The following is an 18,364-nucleotide window of genomic DNA, read 5'->3' on the forward strand; positions in this document are numbered from 1 at the left end:
AGTTCTGTTATTTTATTCTTTGTTTTAGTATGGTCAGGGCGTGAGTTGGGGTGGGCAGTCTGTTTGTCTTTCTATGTTGGTTTTTGTGTTCGGCCTAGTATGGTTCTCAATCAGAGGCAGGTGTCGTTAGTTGTCTCTGATTGAGAATCATACTTAGGTAGCCTGGGTTTCACGTTTGGTTTGTGGGTGTTTGTTTCCGTGTGAGTGTTTTGGGCCACATGGTACTGTTTTGGTTTTGTTCACATCGTTTATTGTTTTGTATTTCAGTGTTCAGTTTGTTTTGAGTAAATCATCATGAACACTCATCCGATCCTTCTTCCACCCCTGAATGCCGTTACAATTGGTTCTCCCATATTCACTCAATATGACCTTCTACTGTCTCTGCCCCCTTATCCCATATCTTAAAGAGCAACTTTCACTTTCTCATTCTCCATTTTTCAGTTACTTTTTTAACTTGGGAAAGGTATTCTCCTCACATGCTCCAGGCAGTGATATGAGAAATCATCCATTTGTAATTCGGTCTATTTTAAAACAGCTAGTGCTTGGGTGTTGAGTTCTAAACTGTAGCTGGGCCTGTACAAGATGAATGACTTCAGACAGGTCCAGAGCTATGAGAGAAACAATCGTGATGGTGTCAGAAAGAATATTACATTGACACATCCCACTGTTGACAGATAATATGTTCTGCTTTAGGGGTGAGTGCCAGGCCTTTTGTAGCCTGGTTAGATCTGAGACACTCTTCACAAAGGCATTTTGTTTTAATGCAAATGCAGAAGAACAATATATGTACGGTATCTTTACGCTATTTTGCGTATTCCTTACATACATATTATTTCACTCCAAGACAATAGTATTTTTTCTTGGCTAGGTACAGGTAACACTTGAGTAAATGAGGGATACAAATTCTATTGAAAGCAGGTGCTTCCACACAGGTGTAGTTCCTGAGTTAATTAAGCAATTAACATCCCATCATGCTTAGGGCCATGTATAAAAATGCTGGGCAGTCCGTTATTTCGGCCATTATGGCTATGCTCCCATAGGATGACAATGCCCCCGTCGACAGGGTGGAGAATTATTAGTTTGATGAGCATGAAAATGATGTAAACCATATGCTATGGAAATCTCAGTCACCAGATCGCAACCCACTTATTTGAGATTCTGGAGCAGAGCCCGAGACGGTGTTTTTCACCACCATCAACAAAACACCAAATAATGGAATGTCTTGTAGAATAATGGTGTTGTATCCCTCCAATAGAGTTCCGGACGCTTGTAGAATCCATGCCAAGGTGCAAGGAAGCTGTTCTGGCTCGTGGTGGCCCAATGCCCATTTAAGACATTTTGGTAGTTTCCTGTATTTCTTAAGAAGACTTATGAAGATGGTGAAAAGGCATACATATACTGTATGTAAAAACCTCCAAACTAATATAATGCTAGGTTCCTTAACACTTTAATATGCAGTCAGTGTGTGGCATATCTAGCTGGGTTTCTGCTATTATGCGGCAACCTGTCAAATAACTTTCATTGTGACATGCCTTAATATCTAAGGATTATTGCTGTTAAATATATATATTGTCACTTTTGGCGAACTTACAGAGATTATTATATACACGGACTTGTGGAGAGCCACAAGGGAAGCTGTCAACTTTCCTCCCACGTGAGTCATAACCTTGGTTTGAAAAGTACATAAAGTACATCCTCAAAGGAAGTTCTCATCAGAGCTCCTCATAGTGCTGCTGTAAATAAAGGGTTTCATCACAACCTATTTGTTTGTGAATTGAGTAATTAAATTGTGAATAAACTGTAGAAAAATTGCAGAGGAGCATTTTGTTTTGCGGTTATAGTGGGACACACACACACACACACACACACACACACACACACACACACACACACACACACACACACACACACACACACACAGCATCAAAGGAGTTTATATAATGAAGAGCAACATGTCCTAACTTGGCCTTTGCCTGAACATGTCCTCTATAGCTGGACCTCTATAAGTGAAAATAAAACCGATTTCTTTGCTCATATCATGGTGTGGAACCGGCAGAGCCAAGAGAATAATATGATATTGGAAGAGATTCTACTGTGAATCCCAGTAGTTTATTTGTAAAGCTAACCCAGGGGTCGTGTAGTGGACAGTATCTTTGTATAGAGCACCAACAGAGTATTATTTGAAGCAGTATCAGTCTTGGCTTTGTGGTTGGCCACACAGTGCCCCTGGCGTGGCCAATTTGTTCTGGTGGGTGAGCGTGCACTGTGGCATGGTGGTTATAGGGTACCCACAGTCCTCCCTGAGCACCAGGCAAGGCAGAATTGTACCGGGCAGCCAGATGGCTCTCACAATGCGAGTAGGGCTGCAGCTCAGAGGATGAGCACTGAAAAGAAGATTGATTTCCTTTGTGGTGTATGACAAGCCATGCGCCAGAGCACAACTCTCCAGTCATACAAAAGAGGGTCAAAAACAGATTTCTTTTCTCGGATCAATCAGCCTTCGAGCAAGACTACAGGCTTGAGCTTGCCAGGGGTTTACTTGTCTGTGTTGTCCACAGGGGCATCCAGGGCATTCAGGTGAATTGCTGCATTTGCGTACCAGGCCTTGAGTTTAGATTTATGGTGTTATTCAGAATGTTCCACTCTCTCCACTACCACGTCATCGGTGAACTCTAAACTCTTTCCTTTTCTCTTTTCCTCTCAGACACTGCTTCGTGATGGAAGGAGGGAGAGTACGGTTAGCACCCTCTACCTGTCTGCATCCAACATCGAGACAGGCCAGCAGATCATCTGTCGAGCATCTAACAAGGCTGTGCCCAACGGCAAAGAGACCAGCGTCAACATCGACATCCAGCGTGAGTTTCCCCTCCTCTAAAGACCTATAACCTGGTCCCTGACAAAACGTTAGTGTGCCCCAGGGTATTTCCCACCACAGAATCAGCCCCTGAATCGATGGATAATATGTTTCTCTATGTTTACCATTTCTACTTGAAAGAGGTATTTTGAGCACAAAGAGGCCATTTTTACAGTTGCAGTTATAAACATCTAGATTCATTGGAATAAGCTCTGATGCATATGCTTAATTGGTTTTGGGTTTGCATTTGTTGTGTAGCTTGGTATGAGATCAGCTTGTTGTTTCCAGCGATGAAATATCACTAGACCCGTCTGTCTTAAGTGAATGGGATTTTTTCTTTGCTCCAACAATCTTTCCGCGGCATTGTGCACATATCCCTGGCTCTTTTATTTCCTCTCCTATGCTATAAATCTTTATGAGAGCATGCACAATTCCTCTCCAAAATAGGAAAAGTAAGCCCAGCGTGTAAAACACATTGAGCTTCAATTGTCAGAGAATCTTTTTCGATCAAGAACTATTCACAGTACGAGTTTGATTCTGAACAAAGGGATTTCGCATCAGCCCCCTTCAACACCATTAAGTAAGACTAATAAAGCAGAAAATGCTATTTAGAGATCCATTACAAGTGACGGCTCCATTCTTTTCATTATGTATGCCACGAGAGGCGCATTCCGGCTCAATGCCAGCATGCAGGCGAATGGAGGCGCCGGTATACAAATGATTAACAGTTGTTGGTGTTTGCATCCCTCGCAGTTTGTTCTAATGTTTTTGTCATGCAAAGTGAGAGGAAGTGTGGTGTGATTGCGTGAAACGGAGAGTAGTGAGGAGCTGTGTTACGATGTCTCTTCCCTCCACGCTCCAAATGGGGTTCCTGAGGTCTTGACACAAGGCTTAACAATGGGAAGAGTAGTTGCTAACAAATAATCCCGGAAAATGATCTTTGCAACTTGCAAAACTGGGGCTTCGACTACAGCTTTTCACAGGGTGAAGAACAAATGAGTGTGAGCAAGAGGAAAATGACTAGCGTCATGTTGCGTCCCACTCACCTTTTGTGTTACCCCAGGCCTCTCACTCACCTTCTGCCACTCTTCACCTCCACCTCCACTCTTGGCATGTGGACAGGTAGCGAGGCTGGTGTTCCTCACCTCTGTCTCCGGTGCTCACGCTGAGATCCACACTAATTAAGCCGCACAATAAATAAAAGGCACTTTAATTTATGTTTGAGTCATTGGTGCAATTTAATAACTTCCGATGCTGACTCATTTGATTATTGGGTTCATGCCTCGGCGACTGGATATGAAACGCTCAAAATACACTGTTGAAAATATCATTCAGAGGAAAATGAGAACGATGAATACAAAGCTTGTGTGCAATGAAATACATATTAGGAGGTGGATGGTGAAAGTTTAAACACTTGCTAGAGCTAATAGAATTAGATTCCAATGAGCATTTATAGACAGCCTGAAGACCACTTGAGTGTGAATACAGACAAATACTTTTCTAATAGAGGAAGTGTGCAAAGAGAGTTATCCATCACGTTTTCAATTGCTACAATAGAAAACGGGTGTTGAATGAATAAATGATGGAGCGATTGGCTAGGGAGAGAGAGGTAGACATGCAACCTCTTTCCCCCCAAACCTCCCGTTGACAGAGTAGTCACCACAGAGTTCCTGTTCACCTCTCTACAGGGGTGCAGTGTGTAGGACAGGGGGCAGTAAATATTGATGAGAGACAGCTGTCTGCTCACAGGACAGGGAGGTATCCGGGGGAGTGAAATAGTGCAGAAAGGACCTAAATAAATAACTTTCACACCGAAATAGACACACAGAAATGTAAGACTAAGTCAAGCCATTTTGCAGGAGGATGCAAATTCCAAATAATTATTTATTGGCCCCCACCCACTACCACCAGATCAAGGCTAAGCTAAGATAATACATGACCATGTTCCCTTCAACTCTTGAGGGTTGCTTTAAACTCTCCTCAAAGCAAATATTCCATTGGACCACACACAACATTCAGGCCTGAATGGTTAACTTAATATTACAATTGCTGTGTTACCGAAACAAACTCAAGATGAAAAGTGTGGAATAACGTACATTACAGCCATTTGTGTAGTCCATGTCAAGTACTAAGAAAAAAATCTATGCTTGTTGCCTTTGTGTGTTGTATCTCATATGTTATGACTGGTGAACAAGTGTTCCCAGGTCCCTCCAACAAAGGCTGGCAGGATCGATGCCAGTTCAAGGGGAATGAAGGCTATTAGTCCTGCCTAGGCTTTCATGAAGGCTAGATACAGTACATAGTCTTTGAGGTGCTGGTGAAGCAACTACACATCCACACACCATGTCCTATTTTAGTTAGTCTGCTCCCCCTGCATGGAATTCTCTCTGGAACGCTGAGTATTTATCAAATCAAATCAAATTGTATTGGTCACATACACATGGTTAGTAGATGTTACTGCAAGTGTAGTGAAATGCTTGTGCTTCTAGTTACGACAGTGCAGCAATAACTAACATGTAGTCTAACAATTCCACAACAACTACCAAATACACATAAATCTAATTTAGGTTGTGCTTTTGATTTATTTATCTATTTCAATGGAGGCCAGTTACAATGGGAGAGGAGAAGAGAGGATCATGGTGGAGAGGTTTGATAGTGATCTTCTGTCACAGATACAGAGTCATTTTTACGGTCATGAAGGCATGTGTCTGTGTGTGTGTTTCAGAGACGGGAAATAAACAGAGAGCAAAAGAAAGAGAGAGAGAAAGATTGTCTTCAGTACCACAGTAGCCTAAGTACTGACAACAGAGGAAATGTTTATCTATGTTAAAATGCTATTGAGAAAGAGAGGAAATGTTTTTTTGTGTTTAAATGCTATTGAGAAGGAGAGGAAATGTTTCTTTATGTTTAAATGCTATTGAGAAAGACAGGAAATGTGTCTTTTTGTTTAAATGCTTTTGAGAAAGAGAGGAAATGTTTCTCTACTGTATGTTCAAATGCTATTGAGAAAGAGAGGACATTTTGCTCTATCTTCAAATGCTACTCAGAAAGAGAGAAAATGTTTATCTATGTGTACAGGTAAATGCTATTGAGAAGGAGAGGAATTGTTTCTCTATGTTTAAATGCTATTGAGAAAGAGAAGGATGTATGTGAGCACTTGGGTGCGTGTGTCTCCACGTATTCATTTTAGTGATTGTCTCCGTTCCCTTCATTTAAATTTGATTAATTGGATCTATGTGATGTCAGCTACAACAAAAGTAATACATGTCTTCATAGTTTTAACTGTGTGGATAACTTTTATTTTGGCCACCTTTCCCATTTAACCTCTTGCTCCTACCTGACACGCAGGCGTCCCATCTAGACATCTGGAAATGCAAATGCGCTACGCTAAATGCTAATAGTACTAGTTAAAACTCAAACTTTCATTAAAATACACATGCAGGGTATTGAATTAAAGCTACACTCGTTGTGAATCCAGGCAACAAGTCAGATTTTTAAAATGCTTTTCGGCGAAAGCATGAGAAGCTGTTATCTGATAGCATGTAACACCCCAAAAGACCCGCAGGGGACGTAAACAAAATAATTAGCATAGTCGGCGCTACACAAACCTCACAAATAAAATATAAAACATTCATTACCTTTGACCATCTTCTTTGTTGGCACTCCTAGATGTCCCATAATCACTATTGGGTCTTTTTTTCGATTAAATCGGTCCATATATAGCCTAGATATCGATCTATGAAGACTGTGTGATAAACGGAAAAAAAATAGCGTCTTATAACGTAACGTCATTTTTTTTTTATTAAAAAAGTTGACGATAAACTTTCACAAAACACTTCGAAATACTTTTGTAATGCAACTTTAGGTATTAGTAAACGTTAATAAGCGATCAAATTGATCACGAGGCAATGTATATTCTATAGGGGTACGTCTGGAAATAATGTCCGGGTAAATCTCAACCAAAATATCCGGTCTGAGACCTGAAGAAATCGGCTGTCTCTTCTTCGTTTGACCAAGAAACAAAGCCTAGGCAAATGACAAGACTGTTGACATTGTGTGGAAGCTGTAGGAATTGCAATCTCTGCTCCAGGTAATTTGCTTTCCCATAGACAATTCATGCAAGTGGCGCATTGATATATTTTCCAATTTTCAGTGATCAGATTTTCCTGCGCTTTTCGATGAAACGCACGTTCTGTTATAGTCACAACCGTGATTTAACCCGTTTTATAAACGTCTGAGTGTTTTCTATCCACACATACTAATCATATGCATATACTATATTCCTGGCATGAGCAGCAGGGCGCTGAAATGTTGCGCAATTTTTAACAGAATGTTCGAAAAAGTAGGTGGTAGGAGTAACAGGTTGAAAGCCTTGACTCTCTCAGTCTAATTTTGAGTAATCTAAACATTACCCCAAAACTTTCCTGCACAGCGTAAGCCTGTGTCAAATCCAATACATTTTTGGGCACTATTTCCCTTTAGCTCTTTAATGTGCTTGTGAATTACATTGGCCTCAGCATTTTCAGCTCAACACAAGTTCATACAGAGTTATCTGACCTGGAGGGTAAGCATATTAGTATCTAAACATGCAGGAGACAGGAGGCAGGGTGAGTTCAGGACCATGGACAGAGTGCAGACTTTAGTTGTGTGAGTGAGTACATTAGCTCACTGTAATTATTTGATAGCAGAGAGTTAGCCCATGGTTCTCTCTTAACTACACCATGACTTTGGGCATTCTTTATATTGTGCTCTGTAGACTTTTTTTAGGGTAGGGCAAAGCCTGAAAACCACATCCTCCAACTCTGAACCAAAGACACCACATAGCAAGCATCATGATAATATCTTCAGCCTGGCTGGCTATGTGTCTATCTGTCTGTTGAGCTGCGTCCAACACAAGGGGCGGGGTGAGGGTTAAGGCTAATGCGTTTGCATTGCAAATAAGTCGAGCAACGGCAAGGTAATGCCATTTGTTGAGACTAATCAATAGAAAACATGCAGATGTGTGGTGGGGGAGGATTTGTGTTTGTTACCCAGCTCCTCTTCATGCTCTCGTTGCCTAATCGAGCACATAATGACAAATTGATCTGGAAAAAAGAGAGGGAAACATGGGTTGGAATTAGTTTTGCCCGCTAGTTCGAGTATGCCAGAGGTGTAATGATTTTATCATAAGGACTACAATTGGGAGCAGTGGCTCAATCTGGATTAATTGTATTGTTACTTTCATGTAAGGTTTTGAATGGAAATCAGTAGCATCTGTACCGTCACTCAACTAAGCTATGCCCACCAGCCTCAACTGTTTTCTCTTCAAACTTTTGAAAGTAAACCATGTGTCAGATCTACTGTTGAACCTTCCAGGTATACTTGAAAATGTGAAAAGCCCAAACATATGGCCTACAGTCAGAATGGCAAAACATATGCCTGCATTGTGTGAGTGGGTAAATAAATGCATGGTGTTGGCTTTGTGTGTTAGTCAAGCCGTGAACTTGCAGTTGTCTGCCCTTGTGTGCCCGCCTCCAGTAATACACTGGGCCAACCAGCAAGCTGCATCAATATCCGTATTGCTAGGGATATGCCACTGCCCTAGTTGTGAATAAACAGACTCCCCATCAGAACCAGCCGTTGCTCCTGGAGGCTTATCCTCATGGAGGAACAGCTGTGCACTAAAAGAGAGTTGAAATTGAGCTTTAAGAAAGGGAAGAAAGCAATTTACGTTGGCACCATCTCTGGGAAATCTAGAGAAGTTGGCTGATTGTTCAAAAACGCCATCTGCTCCTTTCTTTGAACTTCCGATCAAAAGCTGTCAGCAAACTACACTGTCTTCCTCTTTTTTTAGCCATGCTGTTGTTGTCACCACCACTGCCATCATTACCAGCGCTGCTATTCCCAGCTCCCCTCCCACCATCTCCATTTCACTCTCACGATGAATCTAAGTTAGCGGCCCTGCATTTTGATGGGCCTGTCGCGTGAAGCCTCAAATGAGCTCACTCCCACTCATGCATTTATACATCAAAGTGACAAACATACTTCTTTATTAAGTGGCTGTGTCTGTCTGCATGAGGGTCAGGGGGCGACAAATTGGCATCCAGAGATCCCATCCCAGAGTCCCTCTCATCGGGTGTTTTGGCTGCCGTCACTCCCTTCCCCCTGTTCTCCAAGGACAGAGCTATCCAAGCAGAAGAGCCAAGTCACTCATCTTATTCACTTACAAAAGACATAATGGCATCATGCCTCAACGTCTCATAAGCGAGAGACAGTCGGGTGATTCTCTCATTCAGGGAGGGTCAGTCTTCCCAGGATGATTGACTTGAAAGAACTACCAATCAGTAATAAAATAGACAGCATTGGGCCAAGATGCCCTCAGACCTCACGAGCAGCTGAACATTTTTAGTTTGGTATTACAGAGTCCAAGCATGCTATAAGGATAATGTTGGCAAGGTAGTAGGCCCATGGGAAAAGCTCCCACCACAAAGCAAAGTAGCAGGGTAGACTGCCACCACCTCTACATTTGCCATTCTGCCTCTCTGCAGTTCCCTCTGCCTGCCAATTTGTCCTCCTAATTAGCTGGTCTTCCAGGATCCAGCATGTTGTTCCTACCTCCATTGGCCTGCAGGAGACCTGGCACGGGTGTGCAGGTTGTTGTGTGTTTGTAAGGGGGCATAGTGTCCCAAAAAGTCAAGGGAGCAGATGAGGGGTAAGCATGACACCTGGACCACCCTCCCTCTGGGGTGCAGTGGCAGCTGAGCTTGCATAGAGCAGCTGCACAGTGTATTTCCCCTCCATACACACACACACACACACACACACACACACACACACACACACACACACACACACACCAAGGTCCTGTGTTGCTCAGTTGGTAGAGCATGACACTTGCAATGTCAGGGTTGTGGGTTTGATTCCCATGGGGGACCAGTAAGGAAAAGCAGGCACTCACTACTGTAAGTTGCTCAGGATAAGAGTGTCTTCTAAATGACTGAAATGTAATCTTCTTCTTACAACATTGGGAGGATTGGGCTGAGCAACAGCAATCTAAGTGTTCTCTCTGCTAGTGGCTGTGACACTGTAACCGCTGAATCCAAACAACTGGGCCCCTGGATGCTACATTAGTGTAATTGCACATGGAGACAGGACACCATCCAAATAGATGTTTGCTGCACCTGCACTAAACCCACTCTAACCCCTGGGATCTCCCTATTTCTCTCCATGATATATCAACTGCCATTTCTGCTACTTTGCTGATGTGCCTAAGGCTCTCCAAATGACATAACGACAGATGTGTAATTATTCTACTTCCTCAAAGTTTAAAGCTAGGGAGGTCTAAGGTCTGGAGAGTCTTTGGACCTTTCCAGTTTGAAATAATGATGTTGTAACATCTCGCTACACATTTCTATCATTCCTCATTCATGTATTCGTCTGTAGGCTGTAGGGTCAAGCCAAACGTATCATTGGAAACAACATCATGCCGTGGCAACTGCAATCATAATTCTGCAGATTTTTTAAAAAGAAATAAAGTAGTCAAAAGTTGACTTTATGTATCGTGAATGATGGTGAATAAGAACGTTACACAAGGTCAAAGATCATGTTGGCATGCTTTGGGGGTGTGTTCTTTGACCCTCAATAACTTCCTCACTCATAACTTTTCACAATTCATTCAGGATTATCTGTAGTCATGGTAGCATCCACATTAATGTAAAAGTGTTTAGAAACATATTATATTCTTATTTACAATAAAAGTCTCTCCAAAATGACACAATGCCTTATAACATTAATTTTCTATTGGGCACAAAGTATGCTACAGTATGAACATGGGACCAAATACTAAACTCCTTAGGGGTGTCAATAAATTTGACCTCTACCTTTTTGAGAAAAAAATATCCCTTGTTAAACAAAATCTCTTTCTCTGAGCAATTCTTTGTATAAAATAATATAATTTTATTGGCAAACAATAGAACTCCGTATTATGAATTCTTTATTTTATACAGTCATTATTGCTCATCTTTATCAAGGATGTCAATAATTTTGAAACCCACTGTATGTAGATATGATTAGTCATATAATACATGGATATGCACTCATAGAAAGCTTCCCTCTAGCTTCCATGCCACCCTCTTTCCCAGCAGAGTTAGATTTCATCAAGCAAAGTTGAATCAAGGACTTGATTGAATTAAAAGCAATCTACATAAGATAGATATGGAAACGGCTTGGACAGTTGCCACAGTAGACGTTGAAAGGCAGTAGTCCATTTGGATTGAAGCAGCGGACATAGAGAAATGCAAGAGGGACCATGCTCGTTGCTGCCGTGTTCCATTAGTGATATCAGACAGCCGTTGAGTCTCCCCATGACGTTCAGTGATGAGGCTTATACTGAAAGACCATTGTTTTTTTAATCACTCAGACTGCCAGTGTTTGATGAGGCTTTTTGTCCCTCCAAACCCGTTACATACTTTACAGGCTATACCAATGGCCCTTTTATCAATGCTGGACTTCATTGAGAAAAGCTTACCTCATTTGAAATGTTTAATCTGAACATAAAGGAGGACCAAAGTGGAGGATTAACCATTTTCCTTCAGAAATGAAAAGCGGTTAAAACGTATATTCAAAAAGAATGCTATACCTTTGTCATTTAGATACATTAAATTGCTATTTATTGAATTAACATAATCTATGTGTTTGCTATTATAAGAGCAGTTTTAATTGTGTCTCAGTGTTTATTCATTTTTGCAATTATAATGGAGTGCTTAGCAGGCAAATCACTGTTTCTATTAATCCTATTTTTTCAAATAGCCAATTACTGAAAAACTCATTATCAAGAGTTGCACTATTTGCTTTGATTTCGTGTGTTTTTCTGCTATTTAATGTCTCTAATGAAGAAAAGAATAAGTATAGGTAGTGTATTTTCGCACCTGTGAAAATATATCACAACACAAGTTACTGTAGGGGAAATATGCTGGTCTATGTTATATTAAAATGGCAAGGACGTTTCTGCAACCGCCCTAGATTACTGTAAGGCTGTTACGGGGGTCTTTTCTAATTGGTTGTCTGTCTCTGGTGTGTGTCCATTCAGATTTGCCACTTGTCAATCTGTCAGTGGAGCCTCAGCCCATTCTGGAAGGAAACCTGGTCAAGTTCCACTGCTCAGCCAAGGCTAACCCACCCGTCACACTGTACAGGTAAGATGACCAACAATTGAAGTCGGAAGTTTCCATACACCGTAGCCAAGTACATTTAAACTCAGTTTTTCACCATTCCTGACAATTCTTAGAAGAAATTCCCTGTTTTAGGTCAGTTAGGATCACCACTTTATTTTTTAAGAATGTGAAATGTCAGAATAATAGTAGAGATAATTCATTATTTCAGCTTTTATTTCTTTCATCACATTCTCAGTGGGTCAGAAGTTTACATGATACCAAATACTAACTGAGTGTATTGTCCTAAAAATGTTTAACTTGGGTCAAACATTTTGGGTAGCCTTCCACAAGCTTCCAACAATATTTTGGGTGAATGTTGGCCCATTCCTCCTGACAGAGCTGGTGTAACTGAGTCAGGTTTGTAGGCCTCCCTGCTCGCACATGCTTTTTCAGTTCTGCCCACAAATTTTCTATAGGATTGAGGTCAGGGCTTTGTGATGGCCACTGCAATACCTTGACTTTGTTGTCAGGTTATGTCTATATAGGACTCGTTAAACTGTGGATATAGATACTTTTGTACCTGTTTCCTCCAGCATCTTCACAAGGTCCTTTGCTGTTGTTCTGGGATTGATTTGCACTTTTCGCACCAAAGTACGTTCATCTCAAGTAGACAGAACGCGTCTCCTTCCTGAGTGGTATGATGGCTACATGGTCCAAATGTGTTTATACTTGCGTACTATTGTTTGTACAGATGAACGTGGTACCTTCAGGTGTATGGAAATTGCTCCCAAGGATGAATCAGAAGCTTCTAAAGCCATGACATCGTTTTCTGGAATTTTCCAAGCTGTTTAAAGGCACAGTCAATTTAGTGTATGTAAACTTCTGACACACTGAAATTGTGATACAGTGAGTTATAACTGTAATAATCTGTCTGTAAACAATTGTTGGAAAAATACTTGTGTCATGCGCAAAGTAGATGTCCTAACTGACTTGCCAAAACTATAGTTTGTTAACAAGAAATTTGTGGAGTGGTTGTAAAACAAGTTTTAATGACTCCAACCTAAGTTTATGTAAACTTCTGATTTCAATTCTACTTATACTGTACATGCACATAACATGTCTGTCTGTCTGTCTGTCTCCACCCCTCTCTTATGTTTGTCTGTATCAGATTATTTTCACTCTGAACTTGGTTCCTTGAGAAGACTTTGAACATGCTGTCTGGGAATTTTTCTCTAAACTCCATTAGTAGTCTCTAAATGAGAAATGTATCATAGCAAATGATTTGTGGGCCAGACATCCTGCATTATGCAATACCCCATAATGAGAAAGAAAAACACTGAAACAAACTTCATATGATATACAAAGGTCCTCTCTGATAGATGTTGCTTATAGCAACACTTTAGTGTTGATGGTATTAATCACTGTCAGATAATTCTTATGATGCCATGACACTATTAAGTCTCTCGTCGATTTGGAAAATATTATATAGCTATACCGAGGAAAATCTCATGAGAAATGTCTGTTGAAATTACTTCCCAGTCATGTACTTAGAGGCTAATGAATGCATTGACTTGCATGGCTTTTGTTTTGAGATATGTTGTCTATATACCCGGAAGATAGATACACTACGAGGAGTGGGAGAACAGCTGGTATTGTGTTGTATCTGATGAGGTTGTCAAGGTTACAAGGTCTCATGTTAAAAGGGTGACATGTGAGTTAGAGTACTGAAGGAGGGCTAGTGGACATTTGTGTGGAAGGAGTGGGTTGATCTTCTGAACCTACGCTGAACCCATGTCTTATTCTATTTCGCAACACTTTTTTAATTCTGCCTGACAACTGCAAGCACACATTAAGAGACTTGATTTGGAGCACTGAGTTTTTCAATTCTGACAAGAAACATGAGATAGAAGTTATTTACTGTCATGAAATCTCACTTAGTCCTTGAAGAGGTGTAATGCCAAGGTGATTTGTCAAGACATGCTTTTCTGTGTGGGTTTTAAAACCAAGGGAAGAATAAGTGGAACAAAATCAATAGCGAAGGGAATTACCTGGCCGACACTGAGTATGAAGCTGTATTGGGAAATGAAATGGATCTACAACACACTCACAGGTGGCAAAACAGAGACATTCCTTTGATGGATTCTGCCCTTTAAAAAAACAGCTATCAAAGCAAACAAGACTTGTGTTAGACTGTACAGCTATACACCAAAGACAGGTCTTCTGCTACCATCACTGTGAAAATCAGTCTCTATTGTAGTGGGACCCGGATCATGTCTACATTGAGACAACTTTTCCTTTGGCATGGAAAACCATGGGAGAATGGATTGAAAGAAGGAGAGGGGTAGAACTTCAGGCTGAAATAGGCACTCTCGAGAAGGATTTCACTAGTGTTAGGATCCAATACCACTTTGAGTTGAGTCAATTTGCATCTGAACCCACACTTCACTTCTGTTCGGAGGACTGTGAAATATATAACCTTTTTCTAATATGCAACAGTGCAGATTCATTTCTGATTCATTTTAGCACACGTTCTCATGAAGAACAATAGGTTATTTTATCTCCAGTCTGCCTCAGTCCACACGGGGGAGTGTTGGGCTGTTTCTGTCTCCCAGGGAGAGCTCTCTACTGGGGAGTTGACTGAGGAGAACCCCCCCTTGTCCCCCGGAGAGAGTTACAGCAGTGCAGAGCAGGGAGCTAGCGGTGTGGTGTGACCGTTAGTCAGCTCTAATACACCCTGTCTCTGGAGATCAGATATGGAACAAGGACAGGGCAGGCCTTAGAGTGATGGCCTCTCTGCCAATCTCCCCAGCCTGCCACTCTGCCATCCCATTCTCCACTTCAATAAGCACTTCACACACAGACAGAGCCAAGGTGATTTCTATTCTCCATGATCTGCTGTGATTGGCTGGTCTAGGAATCTTGCTTACAAAAGCGAATGGAGAGCACTAACCCTGAGACAGATATATCTCAGGCAGAGCCAGAACTCTACTCCTGGGGGGAGAACATGTGTCTCAGGGATAGTGCTGAGTAGAGTAAAGGGAGTGACCTAACGTAGCAGGCATAGAAAGACGCCTGAGCGGAGTTCCCATTTATATTTTTCAGGGAAATGGAAGTTAGGATTAAAATACTGTATCTCTGAAAACCGGATGTTAATGTTTTCTGGCGAATCCGCATATTCTAGATATGGAGGGAAGTACTGTTGGAATTAAGTTTGTGTTTTGATCTGAGTGTGTTGGTGTGAATAGAGGACTCGTAAAACAATAGAGCTGTTATGGAATCTTCATTACCTAATGGAAGCAGAAGGGGCAATCAAAATACATCATATTCAACACCGTGGTGATAAATATACAAAGCTTTTTTTTCACTACTCAAAGCAGAGGAGCTCCAGAGAGGGACACGACAGAAGAGGAGTTTCAGGTCCCTCGTCTGCGCATTCTACCACGCGACAACAAACACATCCCTCTCCACACCCAGCAAACACCATCACCAATTCTCCCCCCAGTTTAACAATTATGATGTTGTTGCTCGTTTCATGATTTTTTTGTTGTCAGTTCTGTCATCTATCTTTTCCTAGTCTGTGTCTCTGAGGCAGCTAATGAAGAAGTTTTACATCATGGCATTTTCCGTCAAGTTGTCTGTGGGCACCGCCACTGTTTGTTTTCCCCTGTGACTGGCTTTGTGCCAACCAGTGCATCCAGTCGACGAGGAGGACAGCGAGAGAGAAAAAAACAACAAAGCAACAGGCAAAGCAAATGAAATCCATCTTGTCTGCACTGCTGGCATAAACACTTTGGCTGTACACACTATCTTGAATGGTGCCATGCCACTAATGCCACTAATGTTTTAAAAATATACATATAGTACCAGTCAAAAGATTGGACACACCAACTAATTCAAGAGTTTTTCTAGATTTGTACTATTTTCTACATGTTATAATAATAGTGAAGACATCAAAACTATGAAATAATACATACAGAATCATGTAGTAAACAAAAAAGTATTAAACAAATCAAAATATATTTTATATTTTATATCCTTCAAAGTAGCCACTCTTTGCCTTGATGACAGCTTTACACACTTAGCAATCTCTCAACCAGCTTCACCTGGAATGCTTTTCCAACATTCTTGAATGAGTTTCCACAAATGCGTAGCACTTGTTGGCTGCTTTTTCTTCACTCTGCGGTACAACTCATCCCAAACCATCTCAATTGGGTTGAGGTCGGGTGAATGTGGAGGCCAGGTCATCTGATGCAGCACTCCATAACCCTCCTTCTTGGTCAAAAAGCCTTAACATAGCCTGGAGGTGTGTTGGTTCATTGTCCTGTTGAAAAACAAATTAAATTCCTAAGCGCAAACCAGATGGGATGGTGTATCACTGCAGAATGCTGTGGTAGCCATGCTGGTTAAGTGTGCCTTGAATTCTAAATAAATCATAGACAGTGTCACCAGCAAAGTAAACACACACCATCACACCTCCTCGTCCATGGTTCACGGTGGGAACAACACACACGGAGATCATCCGTTCACCTACTCAGCGTCTCACAAAGACACGGCCGTTGGATCCATAAATCACAAATGTGGACTCATCAGACCAAAGGTCAGATTTTCATCAGTCTATTATCCATTGTTTGTGTTTCTTGGCCCAAGCAAGTCTTTTATTTTTATTGGTGTCCTTTAGTAGTGGTTTCTTTGCAGCAATTCGACCATGAAGGCCTGATTCATGCAGTCTCCTCTAAACAGTTGATGTTGAGAAGTGTCTGTACTCTGTGAAGCATTTATTTGGGCTGCAATTTCTGAGTCTGGTGACTTTAATGAACTTATCCTCTGTAGCAGAGGTAACTCTCGGGCTTCCTTTCCTGTGGCGGTCCTCATGAGAGCCAGCTTCATCATAGTGCTTGATGGTTTTTGTGACTGCACTTGAAAAAACTTCCAAAGTTCTTAACATTTTCCGTATTGACTGACCTTCATGTCTTAAAGTAATGGTGGACTGTTGTTTTTCTTTTCTTATTTGAGCTGTTCTTGCCATAATATGGATTTTGGTATTTTACCAAATAGGGCTATCTTCTGTATACCACCCCTACCTTGTCAGAACACAACTGATTTGCTGGAACGCATGAAGAAGCATTGAAATTTCTCAAATTAACTTTTAACAAGGCACACCTGTTAATTGAAATGCATTCCAGTTGACTATCTAATGAAGCTGGTTGATAGAATGCCAAGAGTGTGCCAAGCTGTCATCAAGGCAGAGGGTGGCTACTTTGAAGACTCTCAAATATAAAATATATTTAGATATTTCTAACACTTTTTTGCTTACTGCATGATTCCATATGTGTTATTTCATAGTTTTGATGTCTTCACTATTATTCTACAATGTAGAAAATAGTAAAAATAAAGAAAAACACTTGAATGAGTAGGCGTGTCCAAACTTTTGACTGGTACTGTATATACAGTGCCTTGCGAAAGTATTCGGCCCCCTTGAACTTTGCGACCTTTTGCCACATTTCAGGCTTCAAACATAAAGATATAAAACTGTATTTTTTTGTGAAGAATCAACAACAAGTGGGACACAATCATGAAGTGGAACGACATTTATTGGATATTTCAAACTTTTTTAACAAATCAAAAACTGAAAAATTGGGCGTGCAAAATTATTCAGCCCCTTTACTTTCAGTACAGCAAACTCTCTCCAGAAGTTCAGTGAGGATCTCTGAATGATCCAATGTTGACCTAAATGACTAATGATGATAAATACAATCCACCTGTGTGTAATCAAGTCTCCGTATAAATGCACCTGCACTGTGATAGTCTCAGAGGTCCGTTAAAAGCGCAGAGAGCATCATGAAGAACAAGGAACACACCAGGCAGGTCTGAGATACTGTTGTGAAGAAGTTTAAAGCCGGATTTGGGTACAAAAAGATTTCCCAAGCTTTAAACATCCCAAGGAGCACTGTGCAAGCGATAATATTGAAATGGAAGGAGTATCAGTCCACTGCAAATCTACCAAGACCTGGCCGTCCCTCTAAACTTTCAGCTCATACAAGGAGAAGACTGATCAGAGATGCAGCCAAGAGGCCCATGATCACTCTGGATGAACTTCAAAGATCTACAGCTGAGGTGGGAGACTCTGTCCATAGGACAACAATCAGTCGTATATTGCACAAATCTGGCCTTTATGGAAGAGTGGCAAGAAGAAAGCCATTTCTTAAAGATATCCATAAAAAGTGTTGTTTAAAGTTTGCCAGAAGCCACCTGGGAGACAAAACAAACATGTGGAAGAAGGTGCTCCGGTCAGATGAAACCAAAATTGAACTTTTTGGCAACAATGCAAAACGTTATGTTTGGCGTAAAAGCAACACAGCTCATCACCCTGAACACACCA

General features: G+C 41.2%; 1 protein-coding gene and 1 non-coding gene across 7 annotated transcripts in view; both read left to right on the forward strand.

Annotated features, from left to right (window-relative positions):
- LOC118370772 (kin of IRRE-like protein 3) overlaps nt 1–18,364 on the forward strand; it is a 221,083-nt gene that overhangs the window by 177,184 nt on the left and 25,535 nt on the right. For all 6 annotated transcript variants that reach the window (XM_035755899.2, XM_035755894.2, XM_035755897.2 and 3 more), the window contains exons 5-6: nt 2,705–2,855; nt 11,922–12,027. In XM_035755899.2, the coding sequence (XP_035611792.1) occupies nt 2,705–2,855; nt 11,922–12,027 (257 nt within the window). The remainder of the gene's footprint in view (nt 1–2,704; nt 2,856–11,921; nt 12,028–18,364) is intronic.
- trnaa-ugc (transfer RNA alanine (anticodon UGC)) lies at nt 9,694–9,769 on the forward strand. Its single transcript has one exon. It is a non-coding gene; the product is annotated as a tRNA-Ala (tRNA).

The sequence above is a fragment of the Oncorhynchus keta genome, chromosome 1 (assembly GCF_023373465.1).
Source record: "Oncorhynchus keta strain PuntledgeMale-10-30-2019 chromosome 1, Oket_V2, whole genome shotgun sequence".
Taxonomy (NCBI): domain Eukaryota; kingdom Metazoa; phylum Chordata; class Actinopteri; order Salmoniformes; family Salmonidae; genus Oncorhynchus; species Oncorhynchus keta.